The sequence below is a fragment of the Chelonia mydas genome, chromosome 1 (assembly GCF_015237465.2).
Source record: "Chelonia mydas isolate rCheMyd1 chromosome 1, rCheMyd1.pri.v2, whole genome shotgun sequence".
NCBI lineage: Eukaryota > Metazoa > Chordata > Testudines > Cheloniidae > Chelonia > Chelonia mydas.
The window spans coordinates 6154905-6173107 of NC_057849.1; the positions used below are offsets into that span (position 1 = coordinate 6154905).

Here is an 18203-nt window from a genome sequence, read left to right on the forward strand (position 1 = left end):
CTCAGAGAGAACCAATGGTTTCCCGACGGTGACATAGAGCAAGGGAATCAAATTCAGCTGTCTTGAGTCACAGAGCCATGCTCAGACCAACCGGCCCAGCCTTCCAGCCATCTGAGCGGTGACAGTTACAGGGGTTTGGTTCGCTGGCCTGTTCTCCCCCTGCCACATCAGAGTTTGGAGCAGAGTTTGGAGCGCCCATTGGTAATGGCTGTCAAGAGCACAGTCCACCCCGGCCAAGTCCCTGAAGATGGGTGTCACCCCAGAGTGCCCCCTTGTGGCTTGAGGTAGCCCTGCAGGCACCCTGCCCTTATCTTTTGGAGAAGTCTGTAGAAATGTGACCCCACAAAGGGGGCTCATGTTTTAAGTATTCCTTAAAAGAGAATAAGTCATTACAAGGACCTTAGAGATAAGGTCTTCTAGCCTCTGGCCCCATCCTCCTCCTTTACTTAGGAGCCACCCACCTCCCTGTTTGCTGGGCTCTGCATTGGTTCAGGCTTGCTGCACCCCCTGCTCCTCCTTTTCCCCTAAAGCCCTGCTCCTGCCCCATCCTTCCCCTCAGGTCTCGCCCTCTGTTCCTCCTTCTCCCACAAGAGTCCATTGCCAGGCCAGGGCCGGGCCATGGTAAGAGGTGCCTTGGGAGCCCAGGCCGCTGATGGGAGTCCCAGACAATCCATCTTCTGGGTTGTAGGTCCTAGGGGGTGAGGACACAGGCTGAGGGCTTCTCTCGGGCCCCCCAGACCCCTCTCCAGGGCAGGTGGAGGGTCTGGGGCCCCTCACAGTGGCTTTAACTCCCTGGGCAGCTCTTACTGTGGCTGGCTCTGGCTGGTGGGTGGAATCTCAGGAAAAGAGAAGTAGGGGGTGGGCTGTTGGGGGAATAGAAGGAGCAGAGGGTGGGGCTACAAGGGGGCAGAAGAGGGGCAGGGGCGGGGTCACAGAGGGGATGGGTCTCCTGCATGTGTCCCACTTTTGCTTTTTGAAAAGTTGGTCACCATACACTGAATGGGATAGGCTGGGATAGGAGCTAGCTGTGCCTCTGTGAGGGAGCTGAGGCCCGTTTCCATCCCTTTGCATTGCTGGTACAGCACGGACGGAGTGGCCGGGAAAGGAATCTGGGCCTGACTCTCGTGCCAGGACTCCTGGGTGTCAGACCCTCACTCACACGGGCAGCTCTGCTCTGCCTCGGTGGGGAGTGGGCTGATCAGGTCTGCTGTGCTCAGAGCCATTAATGAGGGGTTGGAGCGTTGCCTGAATGGCTTTTCCTGGGCTCCTGCGATAATCATGTCTCCCACAAGACTCGGTCACAAGCACCAGGCTGAGGGTGTGGGGGAAGGGTGGGTGTCCGTGCCCCTGGAATAGCCCCTGTCCACAGCTAGTGCAGTCCCCATGGATCACGCAGCACCCAGAGCGCTCAGGAAGGGCCAGGACTGTGACAGCAGAACAGACCTGCAGCTTTCTTCATGGCCTCTGGATGTTAAACCAGAGACGGGACAGCGACAGGCCAGGGGTAACGGGAAACAGCATCCAAACTGTTAGAGAAGAGAGCAGGATGACCCGGAGGCGGATTTGAGTATGGGTGTCTTTATTGCGATACTTGTTCCCCTTGACCTAATTGTTGAGTAAGCACTAGATTAGTTACAGTACACCCTTTTTATCTAAGTTACTCTGTAAACGCCTACATCTGTTACAACACCCCAAAACCATTATTGAGTAATAGAAACACCCATACTGTTAGTATACCCACCCCTATCTATTATTCACAGCATTGTGCATGTTATACAGGCATTATTACCTTGAAAATACATTTCTTTGTAGTAATTTGTTGCTACACGGTCCCTTAATCAGCAGTTCTCAGGGGAGGGAGAAAGGGGCCATGAGCAGTTTTCGTTTATGTAGCTGGGAAAGGAAGGGAGGGGGAGAGAACAGTTCTTTACACAAAGGGTATCCTTTTGACAATTACATTTCTTATGCAGCCGCAACACTTATTTATTCCCAACAAGCTGAAAGGGATGGCGAGGGATGACACTTAGCTATTAAGCGAAGAAATGGGGCCTGCCTGTGACTCTACTCCCCAATAACGTACCAGCACACAAGTGGTTTCCCATGTCTCTGCTTAACCCTTACATATCCCAACACAAACCCCTTTACTTTATTGAGTTCATAGGCAGGAATTCTGAGGTCAGAGCAGCCACCCATATGGCTCTTCATGGGCCAACATCCTACCAGTCCCCTGGCTCTTCACGAACACAGTCACTTAGTAGGTGCTACTGCCTGCCTTGGTCTCCTTCCCCAGTACCCTGCCCTCCCTCATCAGGCCCTCTCCCACAGCTCCAGGTCTTAGAACCAGTTGGATCCTTTCTCTACAGAGTAGAGATCAGTAGCTCATGTTGTCTCAGATGTAAGGATCCAGGATGCAATATGTGGCCCTGGCTGTGGCCTATGTTTTTCATCTCTCATGTCACCAGCGGTGGAGCCAGGTGATGAACTGACCCTTCACTTGAAGAATGCCCTGATTATCCTCACATGAAGGTGTTTGCATTTCACGCTGTAAACTATTGGGTTCATCAGGGGCGGGATCAGCAGGGAGATGTAGCCCAAGAGAATTTGAAGTAAGGGAGAAGATCCCTTCCCGAATCTGTATAATAGAGACACACCGATCTCTGGTGTGTAGAAGAGCAGGACGGCACACAGGTGGGAGATGCAGGTGTTCAAGGCCCTGATGCACTCTGCGTGGGAAGCGATTCTCAGCACTGTTTTGAGGATCATCACATAAGAGAGGAAAATGAGCAGTGAGTCCAACCCCATAGTTAAGATCTTAGCAGACAAGCCATAGATGCTGTTGACCGTGATATCCGAACAAGCCATCTTCATGATGTCGTGGTGCAGGCAGTGGGAATGGGAGAGGACATTGGTTTGACAGTATCGGAACCGTTTCAGGAGAAGGGGGAGTGGGATTACTACAGCCAACCCTCTTAGCACACACAACAGTCCCATCTTGGCTATTCTCGGTGGGGTTAAGATAGAGCCATATCTCAGCGGGTCACGAATTGCAATGAAGCGGTCCAAGGCCATCAACAAGAGCACAGAGGATTCAGTACATTGAAAAAAGTGGATGAAGAACAGCTGGGTGAAACAAGCATTGAGGCTGATCTCCCTAGAGTTAAACAAGTATATGCCCAGTATCGTCGGTATGGTGGCTATTGATAAGCCAAGGTCTGTGACGGCCAACATGGAAAGGAAAATGTACATGGGCTCATGGAGGGCTGGATCTGTTTTTATAATGAAAAGAATGACTGAATTTCCTACTATGGAAACAACATACATTAAGCAGAAGGGGATAGAGATCCAGAGATGGACATCTTCCTGCCCAGGTATCCCGCTGAGAAGGAACACTGCTGAGCTGAATTTGGTGTCATTGACAGCTGACATAATGTACTGGGCAGGTCCGAGGAGTATTGAGCTTTCCTTCCTGAGAGGAAAAAGAACAGGAGACTAGATAATAGTTATCTAGACATCTTTCTGCTCTGAGTGCAAGTCTAGAGACTCCCAGAAACTCAAGGAAGATCAGCAAAAACATAGTCTTGGACTTACACAATTGATAGGAAGATAGGACTGCCAGACTAGATCAGATCTGCAGTATATCTAGTGCACTATCCAGTGTCCAGTTCCAGATGTTTCGGAGGAAGGTGGGAAAAGCCATTCAATAGGGTGCTATGAGATAATGTGCTCCCCAGGAAAATTTCCCCAACACCCAATAATTAGACATATTTTGCTGTGTAAATCAGGAAGGTTTAAAGCACTTCCAAGACTTTTTAAAACAATCTCACTACTATATTTGGATTTTCTGGTTACCCATATAAACATCCAGTCCCTCTTTGAATCCTGCTAAACTCTTGGCCCCCTTGATATCTTGTGGCTGGGAGTTCTGCAGCTTACTTCAGCACTGTGTGATTTTACAATTGTGACCTTCCCACAGACCCTCTTTCTGGCCCTCCACTTCTGAGGGTGGCCCATTGTATCGTGACTTGTGTGTAAACACATGACAAGTGCATGGTGAAAAAATTAATTGTGCTATTCTGTCCTGCATTGAAGCCATTTATAAATGTGTTTCATTGCCTCATTGTATATACTTTTTTATTTCCCTCCACTCCTGAGAGTTCAAATTATGCCACTGCCTCTTTGCAGTACATGCAATACATTCTTAGGACCAGGTTCTTAATTCAGTAACAGTAACTTCAAATGCATCACTCCAGATTTACATGTGTAAATTCGATCAGAACCAGGCTCCATTAACTTTCCCTTAAGAAATGCTCCCAGTGATACACTCTGACCCCCTCCAAGAGAAGGGGAAGTGCTTTGCCTAGCCAGTAAATCCAGAGAGTCTGATCATCCTACAGGCTTCTCTTCATCCTCACAGGACCTGCATCCTCTCCCCGTGCGAGGGTCTGTTGATATCTGGCAAGGTACAAGCTGACAACAGATGGTTATTTCAGCTGGGTGGGGTTGATGTAAAAAACGGGAGAATATGCAAACACTATGTTTGCAGTAATATCAATTTGAGTGTGCAAGTTACTTCAGCCATGCATGTGTAAGAAGTAATGGCTATAAATTACATACAACCACTATAATACTCCCCTTTCCTGTACTTCAGCTTCACTCTTTTCTAAAACACAGGCCAGCAGTTCTGTTCTCTCAGGACTTTTTGGAAAATCTTGCACAGGTATTGCAGATGGATTGTATTCATGACCCTGAATGAAAGTGTTAGAAACAGCTACTGGTCAGTTACCAGGAGAGAGTATCATCCAACTGTTCACTGAACAAAGAGTTAATAGCACAATCCCATTGCAAACAGTATGTGGAGCACTTCTGAAATACTTTCTAAAGCAAAAGCCGTTAAGCAGTAAAATTACCACTGCTCTTTCCTGTAGAGATTCCAACAACTCTGCTGCTGGCTTTCGATATACAGGCATGTCATGAATGTTTGGTTTGTAATATTTGTATTACCCTGAAAAGTTTTGGCTTGTAATATTTACACATCTGTACTTTAGTACACACATGTCAACCCATTCTTTCCCCTCTGACCTTCTTTCAGAGATGAGTTCTCAGGTTAGAGTGGGGCATGAAATCTAGCATCTGTCATCTGGATTTCATCACAACCTGAAAAGATCGCAGCATCTCACCCCTCATTCAGTCACTTGTCAGCAAACAGAAGTCTAGTAGCTCCTCTGTCCCTGGGTTAATAGCTGACTGGGTCTCCTCAGGTTCTGTTCTGTCAGCCTGTAGTCTGTCTCCGGAGTGGTAACAGGCATTGGGATCAGTATAGGAAATATTCATTCCCTGAATTCTTACTCTCTAGTACATAGTAACCCCAGCACCTGTTATTCAGATGTGATGTGAGTTTGCAGGAAGTGGATTTCATGTAAAATGCATGAGTATTCATGGAAACGGAACTTCATTTCACATATGAATGTAGCCTATTCCTCTCTCTCTCTCTCTCTTTCTCTCTCACTGCCTAAGTCCTATATTCATAAAATCTGCAGCACCCGGGAATAGCACTGGGATAGATGTGCAGCTGAGCTGCCATAATGATATGTATATGTTAAACCCAATTATTGGGATGTTTGATGTATGGCTGTATTTGATTAACTATTGGAATGTTTATGTCATGGCTATATTGGGTTAAACCAGTATGTCTCTTCTTCGTTTCATAGAAGGCTGCTGGAAAACAAGCAGGAAGAGAAGCAACAGCTCAAGAAAAGCCATCTCTCAGTCAGCACTTCAGGGAGGTTGAGAGACAACACGGGAGTTGCAATTTAGGAAGAGCCTATTTCTGGGCTCCAGGCACATTCCACAGCTTGTTTTGCCAGCACTGGGAGTCTGTCCAGAGGTGGGGCAGCTGCTGCTGAGAAGCTCTTCAGACTGACAGGCACAGACAGCGCTGGGGAAGTCTGAAGGCCCTCGGCCTGCCTGGTCCCTGTCAGAGTGGGAGGGTTTGGAGTTCAATGTACAAACTGCTGTTTGAAAAACCATCTTATTTTCCTATGTTACGCTTTATTCCTACTGTTCGGATACAAGAGTATTTTGATGCAAAAAGGCTGGTAGATCACGTGTCTCATCGCTACTCTGAGACTCCTAGAGGGAAGAACCACAGGTGCCAAACCCACTCGGACCTGCTGGACAGGCACAGTCAACCTGCAGTGTGTTGTAGCCCAGGGCCCAGCCTGAGGGTGGGAGGATCGCGGGATTCCACCCCATGAGAGGGCAGGGTATGAGGCCAGAGATGGGTTAGAGATGCCAGTAGCCCTGTAACTCTGAAGAGAATCTACAGGACAGAGATTCTAGAGCCTCAGCCAGTCAGGAAACAGAAATATGCCGTAGCAGACATGTTACCACAGACCAATGCGGCTCTGAATTCCTGTGTTCACAATAGACCCAGAGAATAAAATCTTTGAAAATGCATTTGCTGATTAAATTTCCAGAAGCAAATATATCTGAGGTGATTTGCAAACTAATCACTGATATTCCATAGGGGCTCCTCTCGATCAGCCCCTGGCAGAATTGGGCCCAGAGCACACCGGACCTCCAGAAATGGGACCCACTGAGAAATCTGGACCCAGGGCATCAGAGTTTTAACACTCTGAGACCATTTTGAGTCTCTGTGTATCTTAAATAGCCCAGTGTGCAGCATAGACACATATAGGGGAGGGGTTCCCAAGCTACCTAGCGCTGCCTGCTCTCCAGTCCCTGTCATGGAGTCACCCCGACAGCCCAGCTGAGTCCTCTGCTGCTGCACAGAACATTGACACATGTAAACAGCTTCCAGCCTTTCCCCTTCACTTCACATTTTAAAGACAGTGAAACCTGCCAACGTACCCAGTTCCTGCTAGAAGGGGAGTTGCTGACACCAGAGTTCTTCACGGTAAAGGACAAGGAGCCATCGGAGAGGTAGCACTGGCAGCAGGCAGTATCTCTTCAGATAGGGAGGCAGGTGTCTTTATGAAGCATGTTTGCACATTCCCTTGGGGGTCACTTGGCCATCAGGGAACCTCAGCTGCTTGGCTTAGAGTGCACCAGCTTTAACCTCCGTGAGAGCCAATGGCAGACTTCAGGAGGCCAAATCACAGGGGATGCATGGTGATGCTTCCCAAATGGACTGCAGCCCCAGCCCTGCAGCAGGCTCTATTACTGGAATCCGGGTTTGTCATCACTGTTCCTGTGGTTCTGATTACACACATGGCTACCTCAGTGGCAGCCTCGTGATAATGATGAAGCTGTCAGAGCTGTGATCTAATAATAAATAAAATAATAATAATAATAATGAATAGACTATTTTCTCCTCAGCATCCCCTTTTCCTGCATTACAATCCCATGGTGCAGGCAGGGAAGGGCGATTCCATAAGCTCCAGACATGGACATTTGTTTCAAATCATTCCAATAGAAGAAGTGCTTTCCTGTTGTGAAAGGCCTATTTAGAGTAATGGGACATTAGGGGAAACAATAGACCCTAGGAGAAGCTGATCCCCCTCCTGGTGAGTCTTCTTGAGAATGCTCCGGACAGCCTATGGAAAATGGCTGCTTTGACTCAGCAGGGCATGCAAGGGCCTGAGACCAGACCATATCACATTAAACTCCATTTTCCTCCATTAAACTCCATTTTTCTACCTTTATTTTTCCACTATGTAAGATGGGATGTTACATCATCTTTTGACTCACTCCCCACACAGGGAACAGCTGAAAAACAGCTGAGGAACAAAGATTGAACTGTGGGAAGTGCTGGTTCTAGGCTAAAGGGATTTCTAACCTACATATGGAATTTGGTGGACTGCCTGTATCATCAGTCAGGGTGGGAAATTGCTAATTCACATCCAATCTATCTAGTATGTTAGGCGTAATTTGCATTTTTGTTTATTTGCTAGGTGATCTGCTTTTATTTGTTTGCTATCACTTATAATCACTTATAATATATCCATCTTTTTGTAGTTAATAAACTTGTTTTATGCTTTATCTTACTAGCATGTTTTGAATGACACATCTGGGAAAATCTCAGCTGTTTGTGCAAAGGCTGTTGCATATTTTCCCCACATTGAGGGGAACATGACCTATATTAATGGCTTATACTGTATGAACACCTTTTCAGTGCAAGACGGTATAATTATCAGTTTACACTTCAGCAAGGGTGAAAGGCAGAGGAGCTGGGAAATTGGCTGTTTTCTCCTGCCTGTCTTTGAGTGGCTTAGGTAAAGCACTCAGGCAGCTCATCTAGGTTTGCTGCTCCACCTGATGTTGTGTTGGGTGATAACATTGCTTGAAGAGGTAGCTCTGTCACCAATAAAGCAGTGTAAGGTTGGCCAGCCCAGATGGAGGGTTAAGGGGCACAGTGGTTGCACCCACTCACAGACTGCACCCCAGGATTGACAACTTGTCACCGCGGTATGTGTTACTCAGCTTCCTGGTTTCATCAGTAATCTCTGTGGAGTCCAGGGAGATTACTGATGAACCCAGGCAGCTGAGTAAAACATACTGCCTCCTCAGTCACCCTGGAAACTGAATGGCACATAATAATAAGCAAAAAATTTCCTGGGCAAACCCTGCAACTGGCATCTGGCAGCTGCAGCTGTGCCAGGAGAGGCTTATCCTGTCCTGACCTATTATGTCCATGTAGCAGGGTAGTCACCTGCTCCAGGCCTGAAAGGGTTACAGCCAGTCCTGGGAGAGGGCTGGATCTGTGAGCCAAAGGCTAGGCTGATGGGGAAGGCAGCCACAGATGGGGCCACACCCCAATCAGGCCACAGCTAGCCTTATAAAAGGCTGTGAGCCAGGCACTCAGGGAGTCTCTCTCTAGCTGTGAAGAGATGGGCCTGGCTGCTTGGGAGCTCATCAGGGTTCCTAGAGTGAAGCAGGGTTGGGGAAAGGCCAGAGGAGCTGGGAAGCTTCAGGCTGGAAAACCCCTCAGCCTGCAGGTGTTGCTGAAGGCCTAAAGCAGGTACTGGGGTTGAAGAGGGGCAGCCTAAAGTTAGGCGAAGGCAGCAGGTCCAAACCCTCCTTACCAATGAAGAGTGGTACAGACTGAAGTCTGCCCCAGTGTGTTGGGGCTAGATGAGGACTGGCAGTAGCTGGTGAGGAATGGTGGGGATTCCCTAGGGAGGAGAGACTCAAACTGGGGGGTTACTACAGGGGACAGAGACCTGATGTAGAGGGGCAGTTGGGTCTGGGAGGGACATGGGAGCCTAAAGCAACTGGGACACTGGCCTTCAGAGGGCACTCCAGAGGCTGGAGAGCTAATTCCCAGGCTGACCAGCAGGAGGCACTGTGAAGTGAGCTGTTGCTCACAAAAGCTTATGCTCAAATAAATTGTTTAGTCTCTAAGGTGCCATAAGTACTCCTTTTCTTTTTGATCGCTACAGTCCACCACCTATGGTTCCCAACATTCTGTTAGATTTTTTTTTGACTACCACTGCACATTGAGCGGATGTTTTCAGAGAACTATCCACAATGACTCCAAGATCTCTTTCTTGAGTGGTAACAGCTAATTTAGATCCCATCATTCTGTATGTACAGTTGGGATTATGTTTTTCCAATGTGCATTTCTTTGCATTTATCCACATTAAATTATCTGCCATTTTGTTGCCCAGTCACCAAGTTTTGGGAGATCCATTTGTAACTCTTTGCAATCTGCTTTGGACTTAAGTATATTGAGTTATTTTGTCTTGTCTGCTATTTTTGACACCTCCCTGCTTATCTCCTTTTTCCAGATAATTTATAAATATGTGGAACAACCCTGGTCTCAGTACACATCCCTGTGGAACACCACTAGTTACCTCTCTCCCTTCTGAAAATTGACCATTTATTCCTACCCTTTTTTTTGTATCTTTTTTAAGCCATGACTGATCCAGGAGAGAACCTGCCTTCTTATCCCATGACTGCTTACTTTCTTAAGAGGCTTTGGTGAGGGAACTTGTCAAAGGCTTTCTGAAAGTCCAAGTACACTATATCCTCTGGATCAGCCTTGCCCACATTTTGTTGATCCTCTCAAAGAATTCTAATAAATTGGTGAAGCAAGATTTCCCTTTGCAAAAACCATGCTGGCTCTTCCACCATAAATTGTGTTCATGCATGTGTCTAAGTATGTTTCTTACAACAGTTTCAACCAAATTTGTTTGGTACTGAAGCTAGGATTACTGGCCTGTAATTGCTGGGATCACCTCTGGAGCCTTTTCCAAAAAAAATCAGCATCACATTAGCTATTTGCCAGTTGTCTGGTACAGAGGCTGATTTAAGAACATAAGAATGGCCCTACTGGGTCAGACCAAAGGTCCATCTAGCCCAGTATCCTATCTTCCAACAGTGGCCAGTGCCAGGTGTCCCAGAGGGAAGGGAATGAACAGAACAGGTAATCGTCAACTGATCCATCCCCTGTCACTCTTCCCAGCTTCTGGCAAACAGAGGCTAGGGACACCATTCCTGCCCATCCTGGCTAATAGCCATTAATTGACCTATCCTCCATGAATTTATCTAGTTATTTTTTGAACACTCTTTTAGTCTTGGCCTTCACAACATCCTCTGGCAAGGAGTTCCACAGGTTGACTGTGCATTGTGTGAAGAAATACTTCCTTTTATTTGTTTTAAACCTGTTGCCTTTGTATTTTCTATTATTTCTACAGTGCAAATATTTGTAAACAGAAGAAATATTATTTTTCAGTTCACCTCACATAAGTACTGTAATGCAATTTCTTTATCATGAAAGTGCAACTTACAGATGTAGTTTTTTTGGTTACATAACTGCATTCAAACAAAACAATGTAAAACTTTACAGTCTACAAGTCCACTCAGTCCTACTTCTTGTTCAGCCAGTTGCTAATAGAAACAAGTTTGTTTATATTTATGGGTGATAATTCTGCCCATTTCTTAATTACAGTGCACCTGAAAGTGAGAACAGGCATTTGCATGACACTGTAGTAGCTGGCATCACTAGATATTTACGTGCCAGATGTGCTAAAGAAAATTTTTTGGACTATCTGTGGAACATAATGTGGGAAAATGGGACCAAACAAAACCAGGTGTGAGGGGAAACCTTTTGACATGAAATTTGAAATATGGTGGGAAAATGGTAAAAAAAAAAATTGACATGGGACTATTTAAAACCAGGGGACCTGAATACTCTGAATTGAACTTTGCTTTAAAGTAACCACTCTAGATGTGACTCGTGAACAAGAGCTGACTATTGTCATGTGAGATGGAATGAGTCGATGTATCTTAAATTATGACTATATGACATTATGGTGAATCCTTCCATAATGGCAAAATTGAGTTGCTCCAGAATACTTAATGGGGGGGATGCATTATTGTTGACCAAACGATCTGGCTGGAGGGATTGCAACTCAACATGAGTTACTTTCACTGTTAACATGACAGCAACAATGGGGAGATGGAGCTAAAAGATGTAAAAAAAGGTGTAGGAGAATATATTGTGGGTGGCATTGGTAGTGGGGTCGGGGTATTGAATTAGTTTAATATTGAGACATTACGAGGGAAAAATCAACCTTGAGTGAGATTTTGGGAGGCATACAGATGCATGTAATACAAACTTTTGGCACATGATCAGAGAAAGGAATAAGGAATATAGTGCTCCAATTAAAAAAGCACAAGCCTTGGAAATATCTCTAAATGTGAGTTTGAGTGTCAGAAATTAATAAGACTGCATTAGCAATACAATGTTTACAGATGCAAACTTATGGGATACAGTATATAGAAAGGATGGTCAATCTACTGAGTAAGGGCAGTGGCCCTTTGAGTGGTTTAAAGACTCCCATATACGGAAACATTGAATTATAGGGTGGAAGAAACACCTTGGACTTAATTTTAATCAAACCACTCTCAAAGGGGATTGGAAGGGCAGAATGCTATTACATAATATTGGGGAAAAAAGAAAAGAGTTGCAATGACCTGGGTGCTGCCAAAGATTAACGGAGAATTATGGCAAGCAAAAATAAGTGGAACACATTTGATCCAGGAAGACGGGGGCCATACATTGATGGAATTGACAGAACATTGTGTGGAGTGAGGCAAAATAAATGGGTGTGCCTACAGATAAGTTGGTCCCTAGAGGGATATCATCTAAACCATTCAAGTGGACAACATATTATACAATATTTAGCCCTTAATGGCACAAAAGTGTTTGATTTTAGGCAATGGGTGTATTTCTGTGGGTCACCATTGAAAAATATATATTTTGGGGAAATAGGACAGAAAAAGGTCCAACTGAATCATGCAAATGTAATGGAGATTATTATTGAAGGAACTCTTAATCAGGCACCCTTATTTTTAAAAAAAAGAAATTGTCTGGGAACCAAAAGATGTGGACTAGTCTTTGAATCTAGCGATACATTGGGAACAACGGGAGGAATTGGTTGACAAAATTGAAAGAATAAAGCAATATGCAAAGGATGTATCTAAATCTCCCCAGTTAGGAAAGATAAGTATTTCGTTGCATAATGCTCAAATATTAAAATTAGGAAAAGGAAGGTTTCACAGCGGAGCCGAGAGGCCAGTGAAGAGGCTTGGCAACATGTGACCTCCAGCAGAAGAAGGGGGGATGTCCGGGTTTCAGCAACGCAGACACAGGTAACTAACCGCTTTCATGTTCTCTCCACAGGTACTAATGCGGAGAGTGGACCAGATGATACATCTGAGGGAAGGGAGCAGAAGGAGACTCCGCTGGTTGGAAGGCATGAGATGCACTGTCCTGAGATGGGGGGTTCCACGACCACCACTCCCAAGAGAAGGAGGCGGGTGGTGGTGGTTGGGGACTCTCTCCTCCGGGGGACTGAGTCATCTATCTGCCGCCCTGACCGGGAAAACCAAGAAGTCTGCTGCTTGCCAGGGGCTAAGATTCGCGATGTGACGGAGAGACTGCCGAGACTCATCAAGCCCTCGGATCGCTACCCCTTCCTGCTTCTCCACGTGGGCACCAATGATACTGCCAAGAATGACCTTGAGCGGATCACTGCGGACTACGTGGCTCTGGGAAGAAGGATAAAGGAGTTTGAGGCGCAAGTGGTTTTCTCGTCCATCCTCCCCGTGGAAGGAAAAGGACGGGGCAGGGACCGTCGGATCGTGGAAGTCAACGAATGGCTACGCAGGTGTCGGAGAGAAGGCTTTGGATTCTTTGACCATGGGATGGTGTTCCATGAAGGAGGAGTGCTGGGCAGAGATGGGCTCCATCTTACGAAGAGAGGGAAGAGCATCTTTGCGAGCAGGCTGGCTAACCTAGTGAGGAGGGCTTTAAACTAGGTTCACCGGGGGAAGGAGACCAAAGCCCTGAGGTAAGTGGGAAAGCGGGATACCGGGAGGAAACACAGGCAGGAACGTCTGTGAGGGGCGGGCTCCTGCCTCATACTGAGAAGGAGGGGCGATCAGCAGGTTATCTCAAGTGCTTATATACAAATGCACAAAGCCTTGGAAACAAGCAGGGAGAACTAGAGGTCCTGGTGATGTCAAGGAATTATGATGTGATTGGAATAACAGACTTGGTGGGATAACTCACATGACTGGAGTACTGTCATGGATGGTTATAAACTGTTCAGGAAGGACAGGCAGGGCAGAAAAGGTGGTGGAGTAGCACTGTATGTAAGGGAGCAGTATGACTGCTCAGAGCTCCGGTACGAAACTGCAGAAAAACCTGAGAGTCTCTGGATTAAGTTTAGAAGTGTGAGCAACAAGAGTGATGTAGTGGTGGGAGTCTGCTATAGACCACCGGACCAGGGGGATGAGGTGGATGAGGCTTTCTTCCGGCAACTCGCAGAAGCTACTAGATCGCATGCCCTGGTTCTCATGGGTGACTTTAATTTTCCTGATATTTGCTGGGAGAGCAATACAGCGGTGCATAGACAATCCAGGAAGTTTTTGGAAAGCGTAGGGGACAATTTCCTGGTGCAAGTGCTAGACGAGCCAACTGGGGGGGGAGCTTTTCTTGACCTGCTGCTCACAAACAGGGAAGAATTAGTGGGGGAAGCAAAAGTGGACGGGAATCTGGGAGGCAGTGACCATGAGTTGGTTGCATTCAGGATCCTGACGCAGGGAAGAAAGGTAAGCAGCAGGATATGGACCCTGGACTTCAGGAAAGCTGACTTCGACTCCCTCAGGGAGCGGATGGGTAGGATCCCCTGGGGGACTAACATGAAGGGGAAAGGAGTCCAGGAGAACTGGCTGTATTTCAAGGAATCCCTGTTGAGGTTACAGGGACAAACCATCCCGATGAGACGAAAGAATAGTAAATATGGCAGGCGACCAGCTTGGCTTAATGGTGAAATCCTAGCGGATCTTAAACATAAAAAAGAAGCTTACAAGAAGTGGAAGGTTGGACATATGACCAGGGAAGAGTATAAAAATATTGCTCGGGCATGTAGGAATGAAATCAGGAGGGCCAAATAGCACCTGGAGCTGCAGCTAGCAAGAGATGTCAAGAGTAACAAGAAGGGTTTCTTCAGGTATGTTGGCAACAAGAAGAAAGCCAAGGAAAGTGTGGGCCCCTTACTGAATGAGGGAGGCAACCTAGTGACAGAGGATGTGGAAAAAGCTAATGTGCTCAATGCTTTTTTTGCCTCTGTCTTCGCTAACAAGGACAGCTCCCAGACTGCTGCACTGGGCATCACAAGATGGGGAGTAGATGGCCAACCCTCTGTGGAGAAAGAGGTGGTTAGGGACTATTTAGAAAAGCTGGACGTGCACAAGTCCATGGGGCCGGACGAGTTGCACCCGAGAGTGCTAAAGGAATTGGCGGATGTGATTGCAGAGCCATTGGCCATTATCTTTGAAAACTCGTGGTGAATGGGGGAAGTCCCAGATGACTGGAAAAAAGGCTAATGTAGTGCCAATCTTTAAAAAAGGGAAGGAGGAGGATCCGGGGAACTACAGGCCAGTCAGCCTCACCTCAGTCCCTGGAAAAATCATGGAGCAGGTCCTCAAGGAATCAATGCTGAAGCACTTAGAGGAGAGGAAAGTGATCAGGAACAGTCAGCATGGATTCACCAAGGGAAGGTCATGCCTGACTAATCTAATCGCCTTCTGTGATGAGATTACTGGTTCTGTGGATGAAGGGAAAGCAGTGGATGTATTGTTTCTTGACTTTAGCAAAGCTTTTGACACGGTCTCCCACAGTATTCTTGTCAGCAAGTTAAAGAAGTATGGGCTGGATGAATGCACTATAAGGTGGGTAGAAAGTTGGCTAGATCGTCAGGCTCAACGGGTAGTGATCAATGGCTCCATGTCTAGTTGGCAGCCGGTGTCAAGTGGAGTGCCCTAGGGGTCTGTCCTGGGGCTGGTTTTGTTCAATATCTTCATAAATGATCTGGAGGATGGTGTGGATTGCACTCAGCAAATTTGCAGATGATACTAAACTGGGAGAAGTGGTAGATACGCTGGAGGGCAGGGATAGGATACAGAGGAACCTAGACAAATTGGAGGATTGGGCCAAAAGAAATCTGAGGTTCAATAAGGATAAGTGCAGGGTCCTGCACTTAGGACGGAAGAACCCAATGCACAGCTAGAGACTAGGGACCGAATGGCTAGGCAGCAGTTCTGCGGAAAAGGACCTAGGGGTTACAGTGGACGAGAAGCTGGATATGAGTCAGCAGTGTGCCCTTGTTGCCAAGAAGGCCAATGGCATTTTGGGATGTATAAGTAGGGGCATAGCGAGCAGATTGAGGGACGTGATCCTTCCCCTCTATTCGACATTGGTGAGGCCTCATCTTGAGTACTGTGTCCAGTTTTGGGCCCCACACTACAAGAAGGATGTGGATAAATGGGAGAGAGTCCAGCGAAGGGCAACAAAAATGATTAGGGGTCTGGAACACATGACTTATGAGGAGAGGCTGAGGCAAGTGGGATTGTTTAGTCTGCAGAAGAGAAGAATGAGGGGGGATTTGATCGCTGCTTTCAACTACCTGAGAGGTGGTTCCAGAGAGGATGGTTCTAGACTATTCTCAGTGGTAGAAGAGGACAGGACAAGGAGTAATGGTCTCAAGTTGCAGTGGGGGAGGTTTAGGTTGGATAGTAGGAAAAACTTTTTCACTAGGAGGGTGGTGAAACACTGGAATGCGTTACCTAGGGAGGTGGTAGAATCTCCTTCCTTGGAAGTTTTTAAGGTCAGGCTTGACAAAGCCTTGGCTGGGATGATTTGATTGGGGATTGGTCCTGCTTTGAGCAGGGGGTTGGACTAGATGACCTCCTGAGGTCCCTTCCAACCCTGATATTCTATGATTCTAAGGGAACGAATTGACAGTCCACCATTGGTCATGTGAGACAGTATCAAAAGCCTTACTAAAGTCAAGATATACCACATCTATCCCCCCTATCCACAAGGCATTTTACCCTTTGAAAGAAAGTCAAACCAACCAGATAGCATGATTTGTTTTTGACAAATCCATGCTGACTATTACTTATCACCTTATTTTCTTCTAGATGTTTGCAAATTGATTTCTTAATTATTTTCTCCATTATCTTTCCATGTACAGAAGTTAAGCTGTCTGGTCTGTAATTCCCTGGGTTGTCCTTGTTTCCCTTTTTATAGATTGGCATTATTTTTGTCCTTGTCCAGTCTTCTGCGATTTGTCAAAGATAATTGCTAATGGCTCAGATATTTCCTCAGTCAGCTCCTTGAGTATCATAGGATGCATTTCATCAGGCCCCGGCGACTTTAGGAGGAGATCTAACTTGTCCAAGTAATCTGTAACTTCTTCTTTCCCTATTTTAGACTCTGATCCTTCCTCATTTTCACTGGCATTCACTATGTTAAATATCCATTTGCGATTAAACTTCTTGGTGAAAACTGAAACAAGTCATTAAGAACCTCTGCCATTTCCACATTTTCTGTTGTCTTTCCCCCCCTCATTGAGTAACAGGCTTACTCTGTCCTTGGCCTTCCTCTTGCTTCTAATGTATTTGTAGAATGTTTTCTTGTTACCCTTTATGTTTCTAGCAAGTTTGATCTCGTTTTGTGCCTTGGCCTTTCTAATTTTGTCCCTGCATACTTCTAGTATTTCTTTATATTAGAATATAGATATTCAGGCCTGCCTGTAAAGGCCTATACTTTAAGTACTTAGGTGTATTTTTATCACTTAGCTAGTTACAGGGGTATAAAAACAAAGAATCAAAATCACAGTCCACTTGTGTACAGGCCTTCTCTCACTAGGAGAGTCTGAGGCCTTGTTCTTAGGCTAAGGCCTTTGGCTAAGCAACAGAGGCAGCCATAAACTGGAAAGCAAACGGTCACATCCTCATTCCTAACCAGTCATACTGAAATAAGGTGGTATCGGGCTGTTAGGAAGATGATCCTGTCCTGATAGTGCCCATCACCACCAGATAAAGAAACCGCTCTTAAGAGGGTTAAAGAAAACTTAGTTTGATAGCATCCAGTCTGGCAAGAAATCACTTATCAATGGTTGTGGTTTTGAAATCCTCATTTCTATATTATATTTTCTTTATGGCCCCCACTTTTCTCTTGTTAATCTGTTTCTCTAATTGTTTCTGTCTGCTGTATAATTAATGTTAGGTGTAAGTTAATTAGGGTAGTGGGATATAATTGGTTGGGGAATTATGTTACAATATGTTAGGATTGGTTAGTTAAATGTCAGTAAAATGATTGGCTAAGGTATAGCTGAGAATATTACTATATAAACTGGGACCAAACAGGAAGTGGGGGGAAGGGAAATTGGAATCATGTTTGCTAAGGTGGGGGGAAATGGAAACATGGACCAGAGACACAGACAAGGCTCTGTGGAGTCAGAGCTGGGAAGGGAACACTGCGGAACAGACTCTATTGGCAAATAGTGATAAACCCAATTGGTGTGAAGGATTTCGGAATATACTTGCTTCGAAACTAAACCCAATAAACATTGCATTGTTTGCACTGTGTACTTCTGGTCTTCAGGTTTCTGTTTGTGCCAAGAACCAGAGGAGAGGGTAAAGGGAAAGCCCTCTAACAATATTCATCCTTTGTAATTTGACCTTGTCAGGGTTCATCCCCCACTCTGAACTCTAGGGTACAGATGTGGGGACCTGCATGAAAACCTCCTAAGCTTACTTTTACCAGCTTAGGTTAAAACTTCCCCAAGGTACAAATTAATTTTATCCTTTTGTCCTTAGAGTATCCACTGCCACCACCAAACTCTAACTGGGTTTACTGGGATATGTAGTTTGGACACATCTTT

The 18203-nt window shown here is 45.9% G+C and overlaps 1 protein-coding gene across 1 annotated transcript; it reads right to left on the reverse strand.

Annotated features, from left to right (window-relative positions):
• Positions 1-2490: 2490 nt before the first annotated feature.
• Positions 2491-3456, reverse strand: LOC102934226 (olfactory receptor 51G2). Its single transcript, XM_007052747.4, has one exon. It carries the CDS (start codon positions 3424-3426, stop codon positions 2491-2493), a length of 936 nt encoding a protein of 311 aa, XP_007052809.4. The 5' UTR covers positions 3427-3456.
• Positions 3457-18203: the final 14747 nt, after the last annotated feature.